A 19640-nucleotide genomic window follows, 5' to 3' on the forward strand; every position below is an offset into this window, starting at 1 on the left:
GTGCTGCTGACTGAAATGTTATGTGGCACATGACTGTATTATAAAGACACCTATCTACCCAAACTAATCCATAATTCAACACAATTCTAGTCAAAATCCCAACAGAGTGGCCGGGAGCAGCGGCTCACGCCTGTAATCCCAGCACTTTGGGAGGCTGAGGTGGGCGGATCACGAGGTTAAGAGATCAACCTGTCCAACGTGGTGAAACCTTGTCACTACTAAAAATACAAAAATTAGCCGGGCGAGGTGGCGGGCGCCTGTAGTCCCAGCTACTCGGGAGGCTGAGGCAGGAGAATCGCTTGAACCCGGGAAGCAGAGGTTGCAGTGAACTGAGATTGTGCCACCGCACTCCAGCCTGGGTGACAGAGCGAGACTCCGTCTCAAAAAAAAAAAAAGAAAGAAAGAAAAAAAAAACTCCAATAGAGCTTCTCATGGAAGTCCTGGCCCCAATAGCCCCACATCACCCCAGAATTCCTGAGATATTTTTGAAAAGAGATGGACACTCCAGTCCCCAGAGAGTGGGCCCTGAGCCATGGGTGACAAGGCAGGGCTAAGGCCAGACCCACGGCCTCTCTGATAGCAATTCTCTGAGGAGTTCTCTGCAGGCCCGAAGCTGTCCGTTCCGCTCAGTGAGAGGAAACAGGAGATTGTAGCGCTGCAGCACAGCACAGGCTCTTGAGGGAGTTATAAATCTGGCTTCGACTTGTGCAAGATGAGCTCCTGCCCGTTTCTGGCTGGGAGAAGCTGTTCTCCAGAGGGACCATAGGATTTAACTGCCGTCAGTATTTGCAGCAAACCAATAGGTTTGTTTTTCGCTTATTTCATTTAAACCATAAACCAGATACTGCAGTCACCTTTCCACGGAGCTCCACCTGTACACGTCACAAACGTCCTTTATTCCTTAACCTCCACACAGTCTAAATTCTGTACCTTTCCGTATCATCTCCTTTGGGAAATGCTGCTGGAGGGCAAGGACTCCTGGCCTGCTCTGGTGTGTGCTTAACTGCAGGCATGAGACTGCTCACATGGGTCTCATGGATCACATGAAAGTTCACACGGAGGTTCCTCTGGTTTTCTTTTCTTTTTTTTTTTTTTTGAGATGGAGTCTCGCTCTGTTGCCCAGGCTAGAGTGCAATGGTGCGATCTCCACTTACTGCAAGCTCCGCCTTCCGGGTTCACACCATTCTCCTGCCTCAGCCTCCTGTGTAGCTGGGAATACAGGTGCCCACCACTGCACCTGGCTAAGTTTTATACTTTTAGTAGAGACGGGGTTTCACCATGTTAGCCAGGATGGTCTCGATCTCCTGACCTCGTGATCCACCCATCTCGGCCGCCCAAAGTGCTGGGATTACAGGCGTGAGCCACCGCGCCCAGCAGTTCCTCTGGTTTTCAGATGCACACGGATGCTGCTGTGACGACCGGAATACACACTCGAGGATGGTTCAACACGGCACCAGCCAGTGTAATGAACCACACTGATAGACAGACTGAGGGGGGGACCACATGATCATCTCAACTGATGCAGAAAAGGCATTTGACAAAATCCACATGATAAAACCACTGAGAACACAAGGAGTATCAAGGAACCTGCTCAATAGAAAAGACTGGAAGCTTTCCCCCTGAGATCAGGGCAGAACAAGGAAGCCCCTTTCACCACTGCCATTCAACACTACACTGGAAATCCTACGCAGAGCAATCAGTTGAGAAGAAGAAAAAGGCATCCAAATTGGAAAGGAAGATGTAAGACGATCACTAACCACAGATGACACAGTCCTATATATAGAAAATCCCAGAGAATATAAAAGAAGGTTACTACAGCTAACACAGAAATTCAGCAAAGTTGCACAATACAAGAACAACACACAATCAGTTATGTTTCCATACACCATAATGGACAATCCAGAAACAAACAAAAAAATTCCACTTACAACAGCATTGAAAAGAAGAACATATCTAGGAATAAACTTTACCAGGGAGGTGAAAGGACTATACACTAGAAAATATAAAACACTGCTAAGAAAAATCAGACACAAGCAAATGAAAAGACATCCTCTGTTCATGGATTAGAAAATTAGGCCTGGTGTGGTGGCTCACACCTGTAGTCCCAGCACTTTGGGAGGCTGAGGTGGGTGGATCACGAGGTCAGGAGATCGAGACCATCCTGGCTAACATGGTGAAACCTCATCTCTACTAAAAGACAAAAAATTAGCCAGGCATGGTGGCAGGCGCCTGTAGTCCCAGCTACTTGGGAGGCTGAGGTAGGAGAATGGCGTAAACCCAGGAGGCGGAGCTTGCGGTGAGCCTAGATCGCGCCACTGTACTCCAGCCTGGGCGACAGAGTGAGACTCCATCTCCAGAAAAAAAAAAAAAAATTAATATTGCTTGGATGAAATACCACCTTGCAGATCCAACACAATCCCCCACACAGATCTAAAATTCCAAAAGCTTTCTTTTTGTTGTTGTTGTTGTTGTTAAAAGAAGTGAAAAAGCCAATCCCCAAATTCATATGGAACTGCAAGGGGCTCCAAATAGCCAGAACAACCTTGAAAAATGAGAATAAAGCTGGAAGACTCACACTTTCCAGTTTCAAAACATATTACAAAGCTACAGCGATCAAAACAATGTGGTACTGGCATATGGATCAATGCAAATCAATTGAGAGGCCAAGAAATAAACCCAAATCTACGACTAGTCTATATATATATACACATATATATATATACATATACATATACATATATATATATATATATATTTTTTTTTTTTTTTTTTTTTTTAGAGACAGAGTCTCACTCTGTCACCCAGACTAGGGTACAGTGGTGCGATCTTAGCTAACTGCAATCTCCACCTCCTGGCTTCAAGTGATTCTCCTTCCTCAACCACCCGAGTAGCTGGGATTACAGGTGTGGACAACCACTCCCAGCTAATTTTGGTACTTTTAGTAGAGACAGGGTTCTGCCACATTGGCCAGGCTAGTCTCAAACTCCTGGCCTCAAGTGTTCTGCCCTCTTTGGCCTCGAAAAGTGCTGGGATTACAGGTGTGCACCACCTTTCTTGGCCAAAAGTAAAAACTTTGTACTTTGGCCATGCACGCTGGCTAATGTCTGCAATCCCAGAGCTTTGGGAGGCATAGGGGGCAGACTGCCTGGGCTCAGGAGTTGGAGACCAGCCTGGGCAACACAGTGAAATCCCCATCTCTATAAAAAAAATACAAAAATAAGTCGGGTGTGGTGGCATGTGCCTGTAGTCCCAGCTATTTGGGGGGCTGAGGTGGGAGGGTCACTTGGGCCCAGGAGGTGGGGGCTGCAGTGAGCTGAGATTGCACCACTGCACTCCAGCCCCAGAGACAGAGACACTGTCTCAAAAACAAACAAACAAAACAAAAACAACAAAAACCTTTGTTTTTCAAACGATATCATCAAGATAGTGAAAAAAGGGGCCAGGCGCAGTGGCTCACGCCTGTAATCCCAGCACTTTGGAGGCTGAGGTGGGTGGATCACAAGGTCAGGAGATTGAGACCATCCTGACTAACATGGTGAAGCCACGTCTCTACTAGAAATACAAAAAATTAGCCGGGTGTGGTGGTGGGTGCCTGTAGTCCCAGCTACCAGGAGGCTGAGGCAGGAGAGTGGTGTGAACCTGGGAGGCGGAGCCTGCAGCGAGCCAAGATGGCACCATTGCACTCCGGCCCGGGTGACAGAGCGAGACTCCATCTCAAAAAAAAAAAGAAAAGAAAAAAGAAGAAAGTAAAGAAAGGCTCAATATCATTAGTTATTAAGGAAATGCAAACCAAAACTACAATGAGACATTTCACAGCGGCTACAATAGCTAAAAGAAATCTAAAAAGGGAAGTAAGTAGTGTTGGTAAGGCTGTGGATAACTTTGAACCCTCATATTTGCTGGTGGGATGTGAAATGTAGGCTCTGGTCCTCCCTGTGCCCACCTTCTGCACTGCTCACCCACGCCACACCCGAGCCTCCACTTTTCACTCCGCCCTGAATGCCGACGTCAACACCATCTTCCTGGTGTGCTCCAGTGGCTCCTCCACACCTGATTTGCCCCACCTCCTGCCCAGTCTGCAGCAGGCTCCATCCCTGGCCTCCCTTTCATCCTGCCAGGCTGGGGCCACAGGGTGAACCTGCTGCCTGCCTCCCTCTGTGCCTGCACCTCAGCAGGGTGGGACGGAAACCTGCTGTCCTCTAAGCTCTGTGGTATGCTCTGAATCCCTCTTCTGAAGCCTCAGATGAGCCTAGCAGTCCAACAGGCTCCTTCCCACCTCTGCAGAAATCCTCTGGGCCTCAGCTCCCCTGGCAACCTCAGCCAAGCACCGAAACTCTGGTACTGGGGGAGACCAATCCCCTGCCTTTCTCTCCCTGGGGTCCAGCCTCTCCTCCATCCTCTCCGAGGAGCCTCTATCCGCCCCTGCAGTGGCCAGGCTTCTGTCTGCCCTGGGCCACAGCCTGGGCTCTGGGAAGGCCTGGCCTCCTGTCCCTGCGCCAGAGTCTTACCTTCGCCATCCATGACCCCATGGGACCCCAGAGCACACCCTGTACCCGCCATGAGGCACCTGCCTTAGCTCTTCCCCACTGTCCTGCCCGTCTGCCACCTGCCTCAGCCCTTCCCCACTGTCCAGCCTGCCTCAGCCCTTCCCCACTGTCCTCTCTGGACTCGCTTCCTAAGGTGCACTCACCTGGGGGCCCTTGTGCTCTACCCTGACCTCTTCCTGCTTCTGAGGGCAGGGGTCTCCTTGGCTCCCACCAACATAGGCTGTGCTCCTTCAGAGCCACTGTGACTCCGGAGGGCCACCTCCAAGCTTGCTCAGACCCCTCAGCTGTGTCCACACTGATCTGCACCCCCCACCTGGGCCCCCCAGGTCCACATACCCCACACCTGCACCCAAATCCCCACATCTGCATCTCCCATCAGCAGAGAGAGCTGGGTGAGCCCCTCAGACACTGCCCTCAGGAACCACCACCTGCCAGGGCTGGGCCAGCGAGAGGGAGGTTGGAGGACCCAGAAACCTGAGGCTGAGCACCAGGCTCTGCTGCCCAGAGAGACAGGAAAGTGCTCACTGGGGACAGCAGCGGTGACTGCCACAGCCAAGGACGAGGCTCTGGCCACTCGCAGGGACACTGAGTCCCCTGGGTCCCCGCCCACCACCCTCAGCAGTCCTGCTCTCACCTGGCCCCTCCACTCTACTCACCCGGCCCCGCCCACAGCACCTGCCCCCGCCCTCACCTGCCACTGTCCTCCTTCAAGGCCCCAAACGCCGCGGGCCGCCCGGTCCTCGCTGGCAACTCCTGCGCCTTCTCGGTGTCGGGCTCGGGCTCCAGGGAAGAGCTGGTGCTGCCCTCGCGGCTGACGCTGCTGCCGCGCCCGGGGCTGCTCTCGGCCGAGGCGCGTGGGGATTCCGTGTTCTGCTTCAGCGTCTGCAGCTTGGCCAGCGGGATGATGTCGCAGCCCTGCGGCCGGTGCCACACCGTGCGCTGCGTGCTGGCGTTGTAGTAGTAGAAGCGGGACGTGTTGGGGTCGAACAGCTCCCACCACTGGTTCTCGCTGGTGCGCTTGATGCGGACGCCGGCCGGCGGGTCCCACACGCACTCACCGGTGACCAGGTTGGCGTACATGCGCTCGCGGGTGCGCGGTTCGATGATCTCCACCCACTCCAACCTGGGGAGAGACAGCGTTAGGATGGCTGGATCCACGGCGTCCTGGACCCGCGCCTCCCACCCCTGCAGACCCCGACTCCAGCCCCAGCTGCAAAACCCAGAAATCCTGTCACAGAGGACAGCAAACCCAAGCCCAGTCCGTCCCTGACTGCTGCGCTCCTGAGCACCCCGCACCCAGGGAGGCCCCCAGAGCCTCCAGTGCCCCAGGGTGGTGCAGCCCTTTGGGGGTCCTGGGCCCCATGCCACGTGGGGACATACTGGTTGTGGTTGCAGGTTGCTGTCCTCACAGGCACCCAGGCCACAACCCCACTGCCCACCGCTCCGTCCTGCAGGATCGTGGCAAGGGCCTGTGAGTCACCACTGCACACCTGCTCAACTGCACACCTGCTCAGTAGCCCCTCTGATGCAACTGGACCACCACCTCCACTCTGGGTCGGGTCTGGAGGGGCCTCAGGGCCAGCTAAGTGCTGCTGGGCTCCCAAGCTGTGTTCTCCCAAGGGCCCCCAGAGTAGCAAGGCCAAGAGCCCAGCTGGCCCTTAGACCCTGCTGGAGGGCACAGCCTCCACCCGGCCCTGAGAACCCCGCTGGGGGGGCACAGTCTCCAACCGGCCCTCAGACCCCCGCTGGGGGGGCACAGTCTCCACCCGGCCCTGAGAACCCCGCTGGGGGGGCACAGTCTCCACCCGGCCCTCAGACCCCCGCTGGGGGGGCACAGTCTCCACCCGGCCCTCAGACCCCGCTGGGGGGCACAGCCTCCAGCTCAGTAATGTTTCTCAGGCCTCTTCCACATTTCTACACAGAAATAAAAACCCTTAGAGGCACAGAGCGCCTCTCAGCAAAGCCGCTGCCAGGAGGCGTCACCATGGGTCCGTGCATCCGTCTCTTAACCCTGTGACAGGCCTGGTCCTCACCATCACCGGGTTGGTGAGGGGTCTTATTTCCAGGGAAAAGGCACTAATCCCAGGGGTTCAGCAGAAGGAGAGGCGAGTGGTGAGGGCAGAAGGGCCAGCGGACAACAGGCCCAGACATGCTAGTGGGGGCCGCCTACAGCTCCCCCAGGTCAAGGACAGAAAGAGCCCCCCTTGGGCGGCCAGCACAGACTGCGGGGGCGACCTTCATCCCACATCCCACCCTTTGAAACCAGGCCAGGGCACAGTGGCTCTGAAAACGGGCTGTGACATGCACAGTGGCTCTGAAAACGGGCTGTGACGTGCAGCGCACCAGATCGTGCAGCACCAAGGATCCAGGCGGAGTCTGTCCGCGCCACCCCGCAGAGGCCAGCTGGGGAAGCCAGGCCCTCACACAGTGGCGGCAGCCCCAGCAGCAGCCCTTCGGGTTCTGGATCTGTTTCTTGCTGAGGCAGATGAGCAGCTGAGAAACACGCCCCGTCACCCAAGCCCTCCTTCAGGCCCTGGCCACTGGACGCAGTTTGCTCCTCCGTGTTTGGGTGCCGCAGGCAGGAGGCACCGAGGGACACTCCATGTGGGGCCATGAGGTGGGTGTGCTCAGGGCCTTATGTGGGGAAGGAGCTGGCTCAGGGGTCTGGCCACAGGAGGAGAATGAGGCGAGGCGCCTGCACTGTGGGGGTGAGCAGCTCAGGAGACAACCACTCGGCACGTGGAGGCACAGCCGGGGTCTGCCCACGGCCTGGGCGCCCCCCAGGGTTCCCCACTGCAGCATCCTGTGCCGTCTCTCCGGCTACGAGGAGCCCGTGGGGATTCCTTAAGGCCCATGACATCCTGTTTCTCTTCCACTTTCACCCACGACTTTCAGCATCGTGGACACTTCTTGCCCGCATGCTCCACTGAGCTGGCCAGCACACCGTCTACCCTTGCTGGCTGGAATTCTAAGAGTCGCACGATAAAGAACTTGCCATGTTGGCAGTGCTGTGGTGGCCAGCACACCGTCTACCCTTGCTGGCTGGAATTCTAAGAGTCGCGCGATAAAGAACTTGCCATGTTGGCAGTGCTGTTGCTGCTGCTGTTGTGGGGGCGGTAGGTTACGGAGGTTTCTGTTTTTCTATATTTTCCAAGTGTTCCACAATATTCACAAGATTGCTACTGTCATTTGAAAAAAAAAAAAACCACACATTATCTTCCTATAAAATGGTGCGTATTCCAAGTATGACATGCAATGAATCTTTCCAAGGGTCCAGTTTTAAAGTTTTAAGGATTTAGTGGGCAATGTTTCCAGGAAGTATCTGCACTCTGATACTGGCCTGTGCGGCGCATCACTCAAGGGCTAAAAGGTATCTCCCTGCAGGGGTGTTTTAATTCAAATGCAAAGTTAATGACAAGGAAGGACTGTCACAGTTTATAATGAGATAAAGTGATATAGCTTTATTTTTAGACGTGGCATATGTGTTTATATATATATAGTTGTGTAGAAAGTTACCGGAAGTCTAAAGCCAAATATTAAAAGAGGTTACCTGGCTGGGCGCAGTGGCTCATGCCTGTAATCCCAGCACTTTGGGAAGCCAAGGTGGGCGGATCACTTGAACTTAGGAGTTTGAGACCAGCCTGGGCAATGTGGTGAAACCCCATCTCTACAAAAAATACAAAAATTAGCCAGGCATGGTGGGTGCACCTCTGGTCCTAGCTACTCAGGGAGCTGAGGTGGGAGGATGGCTTGAGCCTGGGAAACAGAGGTTGCAGTGAGCTGAGATCCGGCCACTACACTCCAGCCTGGGTGACAGAGAAAGATCCTGTCCCCCCCCCCCACACACACACACAGGACGGGGTTACCTAGGAGTTGTGGAATTTGGTGTAATTTTACCTCACCCCCATTTTTGCTTTCAAAATGTATGATGGAAAATTTCTTTTTTTTTTTTTTTTGAGACGGAGTCTCGCTCTGTCGCCCAGGCTGGAGTGCAGTGGCCGGATCTCAGCTCACTGCAAGCTCCGCCTCCCGGGTTCACGCCATTCTCCTGCCTCAGCCTCCGGAGTAGCTGGGACTACAGGCGCCCGCCACCTCGCCCGGCTAGTTTTTTGTATTTTTTAGTAAAGACGGGGTTTCACCGGGTTAGCCAGGATGGTCTTGATCTCCTGACCTTGTGATCCACCCGTCTCGGCCTCCCAAAGTGCTGGGATTACAGGCTTGAGCCACCGCGCCCGGCCATGATGGAAAATTTCAAACACGCACAAAAATATAGAGATCAGTACAATGAATCCCATGTATGTGGTTTTAATTTTTCTAATTATTAATGTGGACAAGCATTTCCTCATGTTCCTAAGCCACTGACATTCCTCACTCCCCAGACACACACAGCTTTCCCATTACAATTTTCTTACTGATCTGCCGGCGTTGTGTATTTAGAAACGCACGTCCTAGGTGACACCTCCCGCTCCACTGTCTATGCTCTAAAGATCTCTGGCCGTGTGGCTTGTCTTTTCACTTTTCATGGTACCTTTTGCTGAAAATAGGTTTTTAATTTTAATATGGTTGAATTGGTTGAATTCATAAATCTCTCCTTCATGATTTCTCCTTTTTTTTTTTTTTTTTTTTTGAGATGGAGTCTCGCTTTGTCGCCTGGCTACAGTGCAGTGGTCTGATCTTGGCTCACTGCAACCTCCGCCTCCTGGGTTCAAGCAATTCTCATGCCTCAGTCTCCCAAGTAGCTGGGATTATGGGCGCCTGCCACCATGCCCGGCTAATTTTGTATTTTTAGTACAGACGGGGTTTCACCATGTTGGCCAAGCTGGTCTTGAGCTCCTGACCTCAGGTGATCCATCTGCCTCGGCCTCCCCAAAGTGCTGGGATTATAGGCGTGAGCCACCGTGCCTAGCCCTTTTGACCTTTTTAAAGAAAACTTCCCTACTTCTAGGTCACAGATATTTCCTTTTTTCTTTTTTTTTTTTTTTTTTGAGACAGAGTCTTGCTCTATTGCCCTGGCTGGAGTGCAGTGGCGTGATCTCAGTTCACTGTAACCTCTGCTTCCCAGGTTCAAGCGATTCTCCTGCCTCAGCTTCCTGAGTAGTTGGGATTACAGGCATGCACCACCATGCCCGGCTAATTTTTGTATTTGTAGTAGAGACGGGGTTTCACCATGTTGGTCAGGCTGGTCTCAAACTCCTGACCTCGTGATCCTTCCGCCTCAGCCTCCCAAAGTGCTGGGATTACAGGCGTGAGCCACCACGCCCAGCAGATATTCTAAGTTGCTTTTCACACTGAAGTCATTAATCTGCCTGCATTCATTTTTGTTTACTGTGTGAAATTTCATTTTCTCATATGGATAGACAGGGATCTTAGGACAGCTTGTTAAATAGCTTTGTTTCCTCAGTGATGGACAATGGCAGCTCTATCTTAAATCTAGTTTCTGGCCAGGCGAGGTGGCTCACGCCTGTAATCCCAGCACTTTGGGAGGCTGAGGCGGGCGGATCACCTGAGGTCAGGAGTTCAAGATCAGCCCGGTCAACATGGTGAAACCCCATCTCTACTAAAAATACAAAAATTAGCTGGGCGTGGTGGCGTATGCCTGTAATCCCAGCTACTCAGGAGGCCGAGGCAGGAGAATCCCTTGAACCCGGGAGGCAGAGGTTGCAGGGAGCTGAGATCACGCCACTGCACTCAGGCCTGGGTGACAGCGAGGTCTCAAAAAAAAAAAAAAAAAAAAAAATCGAGTTTCTGTAAGTGTGTCTGAGCTCCTAGCTGGCTCTGCTGATCCATCCATCTCTGTCTCTGCTGGAGCAGTGTCTTAGTTACGTGACTTTGTAAAGTTGCTTCCAAAGCCACACTCTCCTCTCCCTCAGGCATGTGTTGAAGCCATCCTTGACCCTTGGTTCTTCCTTGTGAAACTGAGAATCACCTCTTTGTTGGCTCCACACAGAGCCTGTGGATGCATTTAAGGAGAACCAGGCGTCTCGGTGGAACTTTGGTCTCCACCCAGAGCCAAGGTGTCTCCCTCTGCTCGTCCAGGTCTCTGAAGGGCTTGGACGCCTTCTCCCGATTGGCCCTGCGTCCCTCTCTGCTTCCACAGCACCACTAAGGGAAACCCCGCCGCAGGGAGGGCTGGGACCACCCAGAAGCCTCTGCAGGTCCCAGCCCCAGATGCTATGGCAGACTCACCCTTCCTCCCGAGGGCCTCACCCCTGTCTCCCTTCTTTCTCTCCATGGACATCCCAAATCACCACACCACAGAGAACCTGGAGGGGCCCGCCAGGGGTTCCCAGCACCGGCTCACACGGAACCTGGAGGGGCCCGCCAGGCGTTCCCAGCACCGGCTCACACGGAACCTGGAGGGTCCCACCAGGGGTTCCCAGCACCGGCTCACACGGAACCTGGAGGGTCCCACCAGGGGTTCCCAGCACCGGCTCACACGGAACCTGGAGGGACCTGCCAGGGGTTCCCAGCACCGGCTCACACGGAACCTGGAGGGACCTGCCAGGGGTTCCCAGCACCGGCTCACACGGAACCTGGAGGGACCCGCCAGGGGTTCCCAGCACCGGCTTCCCCTTGTGCACTCTCTGGTCCTTAGCTCCAGGGCAACTCTCCCTGGAGACCCTTGACCTCAGCCCAGGATACGAAGTGTTAATGTCTCCCATTGTCAGAAACACAGGGACACCGACATGGTGCACCTCGAACCCTCAGAGTTCAGCACTCTAGGGAGAGAGGGCTGAGGCTTGGCAGGGCCAGGACCTCCTCCTGCCCACGGTGCCATGTGCTGCAGCCTGGGCCTCCTGAGGATGTCGCTGGTTGTGGCAGTCCACTGCACACACCATGCCCTTAAATCTCAACCCTCGTGGGCTCCTGCAGGACCCACAGTTTAAATGGGAAAGAGAATCCAAGGCTCGCACAAGTAAAAATGGCAACTGTTGAAAGGAGGTGGACAGGTGCCCTGCCTTCCCCCTGGAGCCCAGCTCTCCCCGAGGGGCAGAGCTGCACCCCCATGGCTCAGCCGGGCTCTTCACTCTTGTTACCTGACCCCCATGACACAGGGCAGTTTTTTTTTTTTTTGGAGACAGAGTCTTGCTCTGTTGCCCAGGCTGGAGTGCAGTGGTGCAATCTCAGCTCACTGCAACCTCCACCTCCCAGGTTTAAGCAATTCTCCTGCCTCAGCCCCCCAAGTAGCTGGGATTACAGGTGTGTGCCACCACAGCTGGCTATTTTGTATTTTTAGTAGGGATGGGGTTTCATCATGCTGCCCAGGCTGGTCTCAAACTCCTGACCGCAAGTGATCCATCCGTCTTGGCTTCCCAAAGTGTTGGGATTACAGGAGTGAGCCACCACACCCAGCCTCAGGGCTGATTCTCAGCCAGCAGTGGATACAACAGGAATTCCTTCCACGATGTTTCTCACACTGCTGGAAGTGCAACCAGCTCAGCCCTCGGCCCAGAATCACTCCCGGCTCTGGGCCACACCCTGGGGATGGGCTCCACTCTCCTCTGCCCCACAGGGTGTGCCCGGGACACCCCCAGTGTCTTCCAGTCTTATCCCTCCCATGGCTGCAGTGTGGAGGACAGTTCTCTCCCCAGGAGGCCAGACCCCATGTGGCAGTCCCAGGCTCCCCTGAGCCCTTAGTGACAGCCTCAGGAGCGGCCTTGGAGTGTGACTCCTTCATAGACACTGGGCTTCAACCTGGAGCAGTGGCCAGAAAACTGGCTGATGCAGGTACCACGCCCATTTCCAGGTGGTGGGTCCCATGCTGACACAGGGCTCAGGCCCTGCCCAGGGAAGCAGGAGCGTCCCCAGGACGGTTCCCACTGGCACCGGCTGGCCTGGGCTGCTGTCGGTCTGCTCTGTGGGACAGCAGCCATCAGCACCCCCACGTGGCTGCAGGCCCATCACATACACCAGGATGGGCAATGATATGCTTTGGCTATGTCCCCACCCAAATCTCCTCCTGAGTCGTAGTTCCCATAACCCTCATGTGTCGTGGAAGGGAACAAGTGGAGATAATTGAATCACGGGACAGCTTCCCCCATCCTGTTCTCATGACAGTGAGTTCTCATGAGATCTGATGGTTTCACAAGGGGCTTCCCCTTCACTGGGCTCTCGTTCTCTCTCCTGCCGCCATGTGAAGAGGGACTTATTTGCATCCCTTCCACCATGATTGTTCCCTGGGCGTCCCCAGCCATGTGGAACCATAAGTCAATTACACAAACCTCTTTTCTCTATAAATTGTCCAGTCTCGAGCATGCCTTTAGTTGCAGCATGAGAACGGGCTAATACAGGCATCAAATAAGAAATGACAGCCAAGAAAGCACAAGGAAGAACCAACCGAAAACCAAGAGAGAAGGAGAGAGGCCACAGCAGCTCCTCAGGGTCCGGGTTTGGAGCCAGCACACGTGGAATGCACACTGCTGTGACTGGCGTTCATGACAAGATGAGTTTCTACAGAGGAAGGAAAATGTAGAGGGTGTATAAAGAATTAAGTGGAAAATCTAAAATGTCAAAATAAATCCCTGAAAGTAACGTGTTATACAGGTTTAAGAAGAAACTAATGCCAAAGGATGAAGGGACAGAGCACAGGATGGTCAGAGGACAAAGCCCAGCAGCATGGGACGGGGCCTGGAGAGGGAGGGCGCGGAAGCGGGAGGGAAAGGCCCGCTGGGTCCACGTGAGGGAGAGTGAGGGGCAGAGAGACTTTTTTTTTTTTTTTGAGACAGAGTCTCGCTCTGTCATCCAGGCTGGAGTGCTGTGGTGCGATCTTGGCTCACTGCAAGCTCTGCCTCCTGGGTTCAAGCAATTTTCCTGCCTTAGCCTCCCAAGTAGCTGGGATTACAGGCACCCACCACCACGCCTGGCTAATTTTTGTTTTTAGTAGAGATGGGGTTTCACCACGTTGGCCAGGCTGGTCTCAAACTCCTGATCTGCCCGCTTTGGCCTCTCAAAGTGTTGGGATTACAGGCGTGAGCCAGTGCGCCTGGCCAGAAGAAACATTTTTAGACAGATCAGCCTCCAGTCTCTGCAGGTGGAAGAGAGTGCCCATCACTATCAGAGAAATGCAGAGCTCGAGACACTGAGGAAAACCAGCAAGGGTGGTCCCAGCCCCACGGGAACAGCTGGGGTAGAAGGAGCCAGTGACGCTGCTGGCAGGAACATGGGTGGGCCATATGTGCCAGGTGCCGGTTGACAGCACTGTGGGGACTCGCTGCCCTGGGCCTACAGCTTAAGACCTGGCAGGAGCAAGGGTGTACAGACCCAGCAAGACAGAGCAGGGCCACAGACCCAGCAAGACAGCAGAGCCGCCCCAAGGGTCCTGAGCACGCATGCCGCATGAGGGAACCAGGCAGGGGCCTGCAGGCTGTGCACTGCATTGAGGCTCACAGAGGCACCAAACTAACGGTGATGCCAGAGGCTGCCCACCAAGTGGGGCGCATCATGAGCCTGCGCCTCCTCGAACACTTCTCTGCACACAGTGTGTCAGCTAACATGTTTGTAAAGGAAGAGAAATGTGCCTCACTCTATGGGGAGGCGGCCCTAAGCCTCCCTCAGCAGCCGGGAGGAGCAGCCATATGCGGCAGGGACAGAACTGTGGGGACCACAGGGAGAGGCAGACTGGGTGCAGGAGGCGGGGCTCTCGCCAAGTATCTGGAGAAACTCAGTCCAGGGCCCGACCCTGACGAAGGGGAAGGTAAGACCCAGCAGGGCTGGGGACCCAGCTGGCCACCTGATGCCCACGGCCTGCCTCCGTCAAACCCAGCAAGGGTGAGACTCGCAGCCAGAGGCAGCATGGTGGCGCGGGGGGGACAAAGCAAAGCCTCAGCAGCCTCAGCTGGGCGACCGCGGCCAGCGTGGGCAGGACTCTCGTGCGTGTTCACTGCACCATGAGATGAGAGCAGCACATCGCCTCTGTGGTCCTCCTCCCAGTGAATTGTGGTAAAGATCAGGCACGTCCAAGCGAGGGGTGTGTCACGCAACACCGGGCCAGCCCTCCTCCAGGCCATGTAGGTCACCAAATGCCAGGAGAGGGTAAGTCCAGAAGAGCCCAGGGACGTCAGGATCAATGTCATGTGGAACCCGTGGACAGAAAAGGGAAACGAGGTGCAAGCCCAGGCATCTGAATAAGGTGTGGATTCCGTTACTAACAGTTCCCGACGGGCTCGTCAACTGTAGAAAGGCACCGGCAGCACGAAGGTGAGGGTGTCAGCGGCCGGAGGACCCTGACAGTGGACCCTGCAGTGGACACAGAGGCTCTGGGCTGCCTGTGCCATTTCCACGTAAATCTAAGACTGTTCTAAAATTAAAAGTTTACTTAAAAAACGTAAGTAGTCTCCATATTTTAAAATGTTAATTTTACTCTATAAATTATATAAGTAGCACAGTCGGCCTCATTTCGCAGCCAGCAGCTGCTCCTCCATGCAGGCCTACCCTGGGGCAGGGAGTCATGGCCCAGAAGGGCTCAGGGGACAGGAGTGCCCAGAGCAGGGCAGCAGGAAGCCCCTCCTGGGAGGACGAACTCCTCTGACACCAACAGGATGGAACAAAGCCCCCAATTCCTCTTCCTGACGACACCAACTTGGTGACCATGAGGCAGCTTTACCAAGACACAGGAGATCCCATAATCCAGCTCCCCCCTGAGGCCCTCTGGCCCTAGGCACTCCCGTGACCCCATAATCCAGGGACAACCAGGTTCCGGGAGGGGCTGTGCACAGGGCAGAGGGTGGCCCCCACATGTCCTGGCAAACGCCGCCATCCCACTCAGGGACCTGAAGCTAGGTCTGTCCCTGTGGCCTGTGGCAGAGACACCCAGGACGAGCTCGGAGGCCTCCACACGGCTCTGCCTCTGCTGTGAATCCGCAGCCCCGGGCACAGCCCAGGTGCCTATGAGGTGGGGGCTCAGGCCAGGCCCCAGCACCTCCAGAAGACTTAGGACAAGGGAAGGGACAAGGGCTGCATGTGGGCTGAGGGGCACAGAGGGGTGTGAGGAACCTACAGAGGCTGAGACGCATGGGAGCCCCGCCCACAAGAGGGAACACCACACCACTGCTGCCTCGGGGCCCACGACGCCCTGACCCTGGTGCCAACTGCCAGCCTTCCATGCTCCCAGCTGACCTGAGGCCACCAAGGGTCTCTCACCTGTCATCCTGCAGAACACAGGGCCAGCCTGGTGGGTTCACCAGGGACACCACGTGGCACGTGGGTCAGAGGCCAGAGAAGGCTTCCCGACAAGGCCTGACAGAAGATGCCCTCGACACTGTAGTCGGGGCAGGCCCATCTCTGGTGACCTTGTATAGCGGCCCTTACAGGTCACTCGTGTTTTCTGACTACTGGTGATGACGGTTTGGATGCTTGTCCCCAAACCTCATGCTGAGATGTGATCCCCAGTGTTGGAGGTGGGGCCTGGTGGGAGGTGCTTGGGTCAGGGGTGGACCCCTCATGGCTCGGTGCCATCTTCTCGAGTGTGAGTGAGTTCTTGTAAGAGCAGGATGTTTAAAGTGTGTGGTGCCTCCCCTGCCCCGTGCTCCTGCTTTGCCATGACTAGAAGCTTCCTGAGGCCTCCCCAGAAGCCGAGCAGATGCCGGCGCCATGCTTCCTCCACAGCCTGCAGAACTACCAGCCAATTAAATGTCTTTTCTTTATAAAATACCCAGTATCAGGTGTTTACAGCAATGCAAGAATGGCCTAACACAAGTGACTGCAAGGCCAGTCTGCACCACGTGACATCTCAGTGTGCGCCGAAGGTCTTTGTCAGTTCCAGAGACATCCCTACCCACCCCACAGCCCAACCTGCTGCCCCAGCCCTGCCTGGGAACAGAGCCAGCATGGAGACCCCAGCCAGGGCCTTGTCTCCTCCTGGTCCCCGGCCATGAGCCTTGTCAACCGTCCTGGGGCCCAGCCAGATGGGGAGATCGCCCTGACCCCCAGCCCTCACCCCTGCCCTGTCCAGGCCATTCTCTATGCTGAAGATGGAAGAAACTCCCCAAACTGGACCTGGTCATTATACCCTTGACACCTTCCACAGCTGGCACTGACCCTGGAGTGGGGCAATTCCTGGCAAAGCCCCCATCCCCCGGTCCACTCCTCAGCCTGGCCGGGCTCTGTCACCTTTGCTTCTGTGACCTCCTGGAGTCAGGGGTTGCACAGGCCTGGGGTACAAGGCCAGAGGCTCACGGTCCCCCAGCAGGCGGCTGCATAAGCCTGGGGTACACGGCCAGAGGCTCACGGTCCCCTAGCAGGTGGCTTCCCTGTCCACACACCTCCTCTCCCCAGCTGGAGCCTGGACCCCGATGCACACCTGCTCTGTGCTCCCTTGAGCACAGACCTGGCAGGGGAGGGCGGCTCGTGTGAGGATCACCTGCTGGGACGTTGAAAAGGACAATGGCAAATGCAGCAGCCTCAGGGCACCCGAGGAAACCCCAAGAAGGTGCCTGCAAGCAGACACCTGCAGGAAGCTCGTCTTGGGGCCTGGGGGGACCGGAGGCAGCAGGGCCACCATGAAGGGCCTGAGGCCTGGGCTGACCTGAGTTAATTCAGGTGAACGGACCCTGAAGAAGGACTTGTTTGCATCCCCTTCCACCATGATTGTTCCCTGGGCATCCCCAGCCATGCAGAACCTCCTGGCCGGTCCACAGGGAGCAGGATGAAGGCTCTGGGAGGCCAGGGGTGCTGGGAGACGGGGCGCGTGCCAGAAGACAGGCGAGGGGTGGGGGTGCTGGGAGACGGGGTGGGCCAGAAGACAGGCGAGGGGTGGGGGTGCTGGGAGATGGGGCGCGTGCCAGAAGACAGGCGAGGGGTGGGGGTGCTGGGAGACGGCGCGTGCCAGAAGACAGGCGAGGGGTGGGGGTGCTGGGAGACGGGCGCGTGCCAGAAGACAGGCGAGGGGTGGGGGAGCAGAGGCGAGGAAGGACGAGGTTTTCCGCCTGATCACCTGGAAGGGCGGGGCTGTGTCAGGTCTGGGGTCAGAACTCAGGATGCGCACGAGGACAGGACCACGTGGACCCAGGTCAAACGCGACGAGCAGTGAGGTGCCCTTGGCATCAGCACAGCCTCCCCACCTGGAAGGAACAGGCCCCGTGTGCCAGGGCGGCTTCCCCTGGATGGTGGCGTCACCTCGTGCCTCCAGGGAGTGCTGCCTGCTCTCCTGTTCTCACCTCGCTTCTGTTAGATTTTAGCAGAACAAAGTTGAGATACTCCCAAAATAGTTTTTCTGAGCACAGAGAAGCTCAAAAAGCAGAGAATCGAACATTCCATGTCCTAGAAGAAGTAATACCAATTGTTATTTTTGTTTAAAATGCACTTTCAAACGAATGTAATGGGATAATTCTCTCTCAACAAAGAACAGCACATTGTTCCCTTTTTAGTGCACTCCTGCATGCGTGTGGGCAGAACACCAGCCTCCTAAGAACACTGTGGGCACCTCTTGGGGGACAGCACTGAGCTCAGACCCTCGGGAAACCTGAGGGCAGACAACAGCATGGAGGATGCTGGGCCTTGGGGAGCCGCTGCCCAGAGAAAGGCAAGGGTTTCAGAATGCAGAGGGCGACCCGGCCTCAGGGGCCCCATGGACTGGCTGGAGCTGGACCGCAAGGACGAAGGGATGCAGCTAGTGGCACCACAGGCTGGCTCTGCACAGGGCAAGGTGGGGAGGACATCATGTGGGCTGGGGAACTCGCACCTCAACCCTCCACCACAGAGGGTCATCATGAACCCACAGATGCAATCTGAGGGGTGTTTGAGGAAGATTTATTTGGCAACACTATTTAAAATGAAGTGGGAAGAGAAATAAGCCATTTGGTGACAAAGGTGGAAGGATGCAAGATGTCTACGATCCCCAGGGGACTCAGGGTCCCTGGGGGATGGGCCTCTTCCCAGAAGCTCCCAGAAGTTGACGTCGAGGCGGAAGCAACCTTCCTGCAGCCCTTGTTTCTTGGAGATGTCTCTTTGCAGACAGTGATCTGCCCACATAAGCCTTTTCTGATGAATGTAATGAGTGCCATGTGCATGCCAGACAACTTGCCAGGTGCTAGGGACACAAGAGTGAACAAGAACGTGCCCTGCCCTGCAGAGTTAGACAAGGGTGTCAAGACCACTCAATGGGGAAAGGAGAGTCTCTTGAACAAACATGCAGGTGGACATCCATCTGCAAACAAATGCAGTCAGTCCCTACCTCACGCCACACACACATATTACTCCAAAGTAGATGAAAGATCTCAATGTAAGAGCTAAACTGATAAAACTCTCAGAATAGACAGGGCAACTCTGCATGACCTCGGATTTGGCAGTGGATTCTGAGCTATGACACTAAAAGCACATGCAATAAAACAAACAATGGAAAAACAGACTTCATCACAACTAAAACTTTTGTGGCCACCACCAAGAGAGTGAAAACACAGCCACAGGATGGGAGAAAACACCCACAAATCATCCATCTGGTGAGGTTCACAAAGGACTCTCCTAATTCAGTAATAACAGGGTAGGAGCCTGGGAGGTGGAGACTGCAGTGAGCCCTGATCTACTGCACTCCAGTCCGGGCAATAGAGTGAGATCCTGTCTCAAAAAGAAAAAAAAAGTTAGGCCGGGTGTGTGGGCGGCAAGCCACCCAGGCGCCGAGGCAAGAGACTGAGGCCATGAGCTGTTCCAGTCTAATAAAATATATAAAATAACAAGAGTTATACTAGATATAGATCATAGATATGGTTATACATGAATATCATTAATCATTAGTTTGTAGCAATTACTCTTTATTCCAATATTATAATACTCCTCGCTCTACAATCATAACCTAGGAAAAACCAGGCCATAAAGAGATAGGAGCTGAGGGGACATAGTGAGAAGTGACTAGAAGACCAGAGTGTGAGCCCTCTGTGATGCCCGGGCAGGGTCACCGGAGGGCTCCTTGGTCTAGCGGTAACGCCAGTGTCTGGGAAGAAGCCCGTTGCCAAGTGGACCGTGGTCTAGCGGTAGCATCAGTGTCAAGGAAGAACACCCTCTACTTAGCAGACTGGGAAAGGGAGTCTCCCTTTCCCTGGGGGAGTTCAGAGAAGACTCTACTCCTCCACCTCTTGTGGAGGGCCTGACATCAGTCAGACC

At 54.9% G+C, this 19640-nt stretch overlaps 1 protein-coding gene across 11 annotated transcripts in view; it reads right to left on the reverse strand.

Moving 5' to 3' along the window:
• Positions 1-19640, reverse strand: part of ARHGAP39 (Rho GTPase activating protein 39) — a 144501-nt gene that overhangs the window by 41426 nt on the left and 83435 nt on the right. For 7 of the 11 annotated variants that reach the window (XM_073999820.1, XM_045399404.2, XM_045399405.2 and 4 more), the window contains one exon: positions 5239-5670. In XM_073999820.1, the coding sequence (XP_073855921.1) occupies positions 5239-5670 (432 nt within the window). Of the gene's footprint in view, positions 1-5238; positions 5671-8097; positions 8215-19640 lie in introns of all 11 variants that reach the window. The other 4 variants (XM_073999825.1, XM_073999823.1, XM_073999824.1 and 1 more) reach the window with 1 other exon arrangement.

The sequence above is a fragment of the Macaca fascicularis genome, chromosome 8 (genome assembly GCF_037993035.2).
Source record: "Macaca fascicularis isolate 582-1 chromosome 8, T2T-MFA8v1.1".
Classification (NCBI taxonomy): Eukaryota; Metazoa; Chordata; class Mammalia; order Primates; family Cercopithecidae; genus Macaca; species Macaca fascicularis.